At 50.9% G+C, this 5,410-nt stretch overlaps 1 protein-coding gene across 2 annotated transcripts in view; it reads left to right on the top strand.

Moving 5' to 3' along the window:
- Nucleotides 1–6: 6 nt before the first annotated feature.
- Nucleotides 7–5,410, top strand: part of pi4kb (phosphatidylinositol 4-kinase, catalytic, beta) — a 6,456-nt gene continuing 1,052 nt past the window's right edge. The window contains exons 1-11 of one of the 2 annotated variants that reach the window (XM_023393643.2): nucleotides 7–353; nucleotides 597–962; nucleotides 1,481–1,525; nucleotides 2,236–2,463; nucleotides 3,098–3,325; nucleotides 3,683–3,792; nucleotides 3,915–4,019; nucleotides 4,167–4,290; nucleotides 4,372–4,637; nucleotides 4,743–4,875; nucleotides 5,213–5,333. In XM_023393643.2, coding sequence (XP_023249411.1) covers nucleotides 45–353; nucleotides 597–962; nucleotides 1,481–1,525; nucleotides 2,236–2,463; nucleotides 3,098–3,325; nucleotides 3,683–3,792; nucleotides 3,915–4,019; nucleotides 4,167–4,290; nucleotides 4,372–4,637; nucleotides 4,743–4,875; nucleotides 5,213–5,333 — 2,035 coding nt within the window. In that variant the 5' untranslated portion in view covers nucleotides 7–44. The remainder of the gene's footprint in view (nucleotides 354–596; nucleotides 963–1,480; nucleotides 1,526–2,235; nucleotides 2,464–3,097; nucleotides 3,326–3,682; nucleotides 3,793–3,914; nucleotides 4,020–4,166; nucleotides 4,291–4,371; nucleotides 4,638–4,742; nucleotides 4,876–5,212; nucleotides 5,334–5,410) is intronic. The other variant, XM_023393644.2, reaches the window with a different exon arrangement.

Below are 5,410 nucleotides of genomic sequence, written 5' to 3'. Positions count from 1 at the left end.
CCCCCGTACCCCCCACACCCCCCGCAGCGCTGACTGTGAAACCAATGAAGATCCGAGAGGAGCATGTCGAGCCCGACGGCCTGGCGCCCGGCTCGGTGAAGAGCGCACGACGGCGGCAGAGACACAATCCCTCCAAACAGTCGTGGCTGCTCCGCCTATTCGAGTCTAAGCTGTTTGACGTTTCCATGGCGATCTCCTACCTGCACAACTCCAAGGAGCCTGGGGTCCAGGCCTACATCGGGAACCGGCTCTTCAGCTTCCCCCACGAGGAGGTGGACTTCTACCTGCCCCAGCTCCTCAACATGTACATCCACATGGACGAGGACGTCGGGGACGCCATCAAGCCATATGTGGTGGGTGTGGCCCGGACACGGGGGCAGGGCTTAACCTCATGTTATCCAACATGAGTCCAGCTTCCAATGTGTTCATTCAGACTCCTTTTAATATCTTTGTTATTTAACCCTGTGTGTCGTCTGCAGGTTCACTGAGTGTTATTTAACCCTGTGTGTCGTCTGCAGGTTTACTGAGTGTTATTTAACCCTGTGTGTCGTCTGCAGGTTCACTGAGTGTTATTTAACCCTGTGTGTCGTCTGCAGGTTCACCGCTGCAGACAGAGCATCTCCTTCAGTCTGACGTGTGCTTGGCTGCTGGGAGCTTACTCCTCTGACATGCACATCTCCACCCAGCGTCACTCTCGAGGAACCAAACTGAGGAAACTCATCCTGTCTGATGAACTCAAACCTGCAGGGCCGCGAGCTCGCAGGGACCCCCTGACTCTGACGCCTTTCTGTCCCATTACGTCCCCCACCGCCGGCCCCGGGCCCCTGGGAGGAGACCACGGCCTGTCGCCCTCCAAACGAACACATCAGCGCTCCAAATCAGACGCCACAGTCAGCATCAGCCTGAGCAGCAACCTGAAGAGAACAGCCAGTAACCCGAAGGTGGAGAGCAGCCAGGACGAGGTAACACAACCAGGACCAGGATGTTTGTGTGCTGGACTCAGGTTCTGGTTCCGGAGTCCAGAGGTCAAGTGTTTCTGATGCAGTTATTTTGATGGTAGATAATAAAGAGGGACTCGTGAGGGTGAATAAACAGCTGGGACCTCTGCTGCATGTCGTCGCCTCAGGTTTTTAGAGTCAGCTGCTCAGGGGGATTTTATCACCTCATACAGACACAAGCTGAGAGATAATTCATAATCAGTTGTTTCCTAAATAGTTATTAACTTCTAATACTAGAAATCATTATTTTAGTTTAAGAACCTTCAGTGTATTTGGCCAAAATGACAAACAACTCAGTGTCATTAAGTTTAATGTGGTCTCTGTGGTGGGTTCACAGGCACTAGGAGAAATCAGAAGAGAATTTATTTATTTTTTCTTATTAACACAAATTAACAGACTTAAATCAAACTGATCTTATTTCTCCATGTGAGTCTGATCCACGTCACTCTAACCCCCCCGCTGTTTTAACCCCTGACCTCCAGGACAGCAGCTCCAGCTCGGACAGTCTGGAGTTTGAGACTGGTCCCGTAAGTTCACCAGCTTCCTCCCTCCGGGGTGCATTGTGGGAAATGAAGTCTGTGGGTTCTGGTTGTAGGTCTGGTTCTGGTTGAGTGTGAGGTGACGTCCCTGTGACTGAACGTCACCCTGTAATTCTCAGTTCTTGTGTTGGATCCAATCAGCTGTCTGGAGGTTGTGGGTGAATCAGTGAGGACACAAACTGATCTGTGAACAATTTCCTCTGAGTGTGTGTGTGTGTGTGTGTGTGTGTGTGTGTGCGTGCGTGCGTGCGTGCGTGCGTGCGTGCGTGCGTGCGTGCGTGCGTGCGTGTGTGTCAGGTTTGATGCTGCAGTTGGTGCTCAGACTTCACCGCTCAGATAAAACATGTAAACGTCTGTCTGTCCCAGGTCAAAGGTCACATGTCCACAAACACAGGCAGCATCAAAACCCTGACTACAAACCAACCAATCAGAATAATTGTTGCTAATTGTTACAGCGTCTTTCTTCTTCTTCTTCTTCTTTTGTTCTTCTTCTGTGTCTCTGCCTTAGAGACTGAGGACAAACTGAAAACTGCAGGTTGATTTTTATTGGCTGTGGAGGGAAACTTATCAGTGTACAAACCTGACACACAAACATCGACCTTCACCTGTTCAGGTGTCTCTGTCCCAGGTGACACCAGCAGAGACTAACCCCCCTTCCCTCTCTCTCTCTCTCTCTCTACCCCTCCTCCCCCCTCCAGCCGGTACGGCTCGCTCCTCAGAGGGAGTTCATAAAGTCTCTGATGGGGATCGGGAAGCGTTTGGCGACGCTGCCGACCAAAGAGCAGAAGACGCAGCGGCTGATCTCGGAGCTGTCGCTGCTCAACCACAAACTGCCGGCTCGAGTCTGGCTGCCCACCGCCGCCTTCGACCACCACGTGGTCCGAGTGCCGCACACACAGGCCGTGGTGTTAAACTCCAAAGACAAGGTGAGAGACACACACACACACACACACACACACACACACACACACACACACACACACACGCATTCGTCTTTCCCAACCTGTGAGGACCGAGCGCCTCGTCCCTGAACCGTCAGTCCAGAAACTGCGATGGTTAAAACATCCTTTAATCTGAAGTTAAGTCTTAGTGGTAAAAGCAGAGTTACGAGCAACGTTTTTGTTTATTGAGTTTGAATAAAGAAGATTCTGAAATGTTAAAATATGGGACAGAGGAACATGTCAGGTCTCCATCATGATCAGTGTTAATGAGACGCGTTTAAACCATCAGTGTCAAAGTGAAGAAGGTTTTTTTTTTTGCGATTCTTTTAGTGGATAGTTGAGAACATTTCACCAGTTACAGAAACAGTCGTTCTGTCACAGAGAAGTAGAAGTGAACAGCATGACCAAGAAGCCTTCATTTCTCAACATTAGAATTTCCCAGAACTATTTTACAATATGAAGGGATGTGTATTTAACCCTTGTGTGCATTAATGTGTCGGGAAACAATCCAGTAAGTAAAGATTTCAAGACGGGGAAAAGATAAATACACAACCTCCCAGACAGACGACCAGGGTTTGATCAGCTGTTCACTGTCTCCACCTCCTCTGTGACCCCTCAGGCTCCGTACCTGATCTACGTGGAGGTTCTGGAGTGCGAGAACTTTGAGACGTCCAGCGTTCCGATCCGGATCCCAGAGAACCGGATCAGGAGCACGCGTTCTGTGGAGAACCTGCCGGACTGCGGCATGACGCCGGAGCAGAGGGCCGGCAGCTTCTCCATGGTCCCCAACTACGACAACGACGATGAGGCGTGGTCTGTGGACGACATCGGAGAGCTGCAGGTGGAGGTGAGACGACGCCCAGGTGTGCTCAGACAGGACGTGATGTCAGCGTTCTCAGTTTATGTTCAACAGGTTGTAGGTGGAGTCAGGGTCAGTGGAAGTGAAACAGCTGATGTTCAGAGCAGAGTCAGGAATCACCTGGAATAAGTTTCCACAGAGTCGAGGAGGAAACATCGATCAACAGTTAATGCTGAGTCGCATTAAGACACAAGACAGACGAACATGAAGAGGACGTCAACACAGATCACACATCAGCTGTTCAGGTTTCAGATGACAGTCACATGAGACTCAGTAACACACGACTCATAGTGTCACACATACAGGCTGGTAGATGCTGAGTCTGTCCCTCTGTCCCTCCTCCAGCTCCCAGAGATCCACACCAACAGCTGTGACAACATCAGCCAGTTCTCAGTGGACAGCATCACCAGCCTGGAGAGTAAAGAGCCTGTGTTCATCGCTGCCGGAGACATCAGGTCTGTACATCTACTGTGTGTGTGTGTGTGTGTGTGTGTGTGTGTGTGTGTGTGTGTGTGTGTGTGTGTGTGTGTTATTGTGTGTTAACGTGTGTTTTCTGTATTTGTGTCTCATGTTTCAGGCGTCGTCTGTCAGAGCAGCTGGCTCAGGCCCCCACCACCTTTAAACGGGACCCCGAGGACCCGTCGGCCGTGGCCCTGAAGGAGCCCTGGGAGGAGAAGGTCCGGTAGGTGATGCTGCCTTCAGTGACACTTCCTCAGCGTGAAAATCTGAGCGTCTGTGATGAAGAATCCACTGATAATTCACATTGACCTGGAACACACCACAGACCCTCCATGTTGTTTACCTGTCGGTCTGACTGTGTTTCCTGTAGGAGGATCAGAGAAGGATCTCCTTACGGTCACCTTCCTAACTGGAGACTTCTGTCCGTCATTGTTAAATGTGGAGACGACCTGAGACAGGAGCTGCTCGCCTTCCAGGTGCTACAGCAGCTCAAGGTGAGGCTGTGACATCTTAAAATCACATGATCAAAACGCACTGACGACCACTGACTCACCTGCCCGCCCCCCCCCCTGCAGTCTATCTGGGAGCAGGAGCGTGTCCCGCTCTGGATTAAGCCCTATAAGATCCTGGTGTTGTCATCAGACAGCGGGATGATCGAACCCGTGGTCAACGCCGTGTCGCTCCATCAGGTGAAGAAGCAGAGCCAGCTGTCTCTGCTCGACTACTTCCTGCAGGAACACGGAGCGCCGACCACCGAGGCCTTCCTGTCTGCTCAGAGGAACTTCGTCCAGAGCTGCGCCGGATACAGCCTCATCTGCTACCTGCTGCAGGTCAAAGACAGGTGAGGTCACCTGTTCCTCCCAGCAGGTTTTCAGAGTCTGTAACGGTGTTTTTAACCTAATGAATGTCTTATAATGTTGTGACCCCTCCTCCTCTGACCTCTCAGACACAACGGGAACATCCTATTGGACGCTGAAGGTCACATCATCCACATCGACTTCGGCTTCATCCTCTCCAGCTCACCCAAAAACCTCGGCTTTGAAACGTCCGCCTTCAAACTCACCACAGAGTTCGTAGATGTGAGTTTCTCGTGGTCGCTGGTTATTAGCTTTGACTTCACGTTAGCACGAGAGACGACATCTCCCTGTTGGTCAGAACTGAGCTCGGTTTAATCAGGATCACAGCGTCTGCAGGTGAACGCTGTCGTGTTGGTTTGCTGAGCGTGGCTAACGTTAGCAGAGCTAGCAGCAGTAGCCTTCTCACCGTGCAGGTTAACATGTTTGTATGACAGTTTATTGTGACGCAGCTACAGACGACAGTGTCTTCTTCTCTGGATGTTGGTGTTAGTGTGAAACATATTTACTGGAACTCAGAGGAAGAGTCTCTTTAGAAGAACTGTGTCTTTGTCTCTTTGAGGTGATGGGGGGTCCAGACGGAGACATGTTTAACTACTACAAGATGCTGATGCTTCAGGGTCTGATAGCAGCCAGGAAACACATGGACCGGGTGCTGCAGATAGTGGAGATCATGCAACAAGGTACACACACACACACACACACACTCACACACACACTCACAGTCCTGACAACACTGTCTGCTTTCTAAATGACTGTC

Source organism: Seriola lalandi, unplaced genomic scaffold (assembly GCF_002814215.2).
Source record: "Seriola lalandi dorsalis isolate HSWRI2012SDOR001 ecotype SW California unplaced genomic scaffold, Sedor1 jcf7180002054941, whole genome shotgun sequence".
NCBI lineage: Eukaryota > Metazoa > Chordata > Actinopteri > Carangiformes > Carangidae > Seriola > Seriola lalandi.
This window is presented reverse-complemented; position numbering and strand designations above follow the sequence as displayed.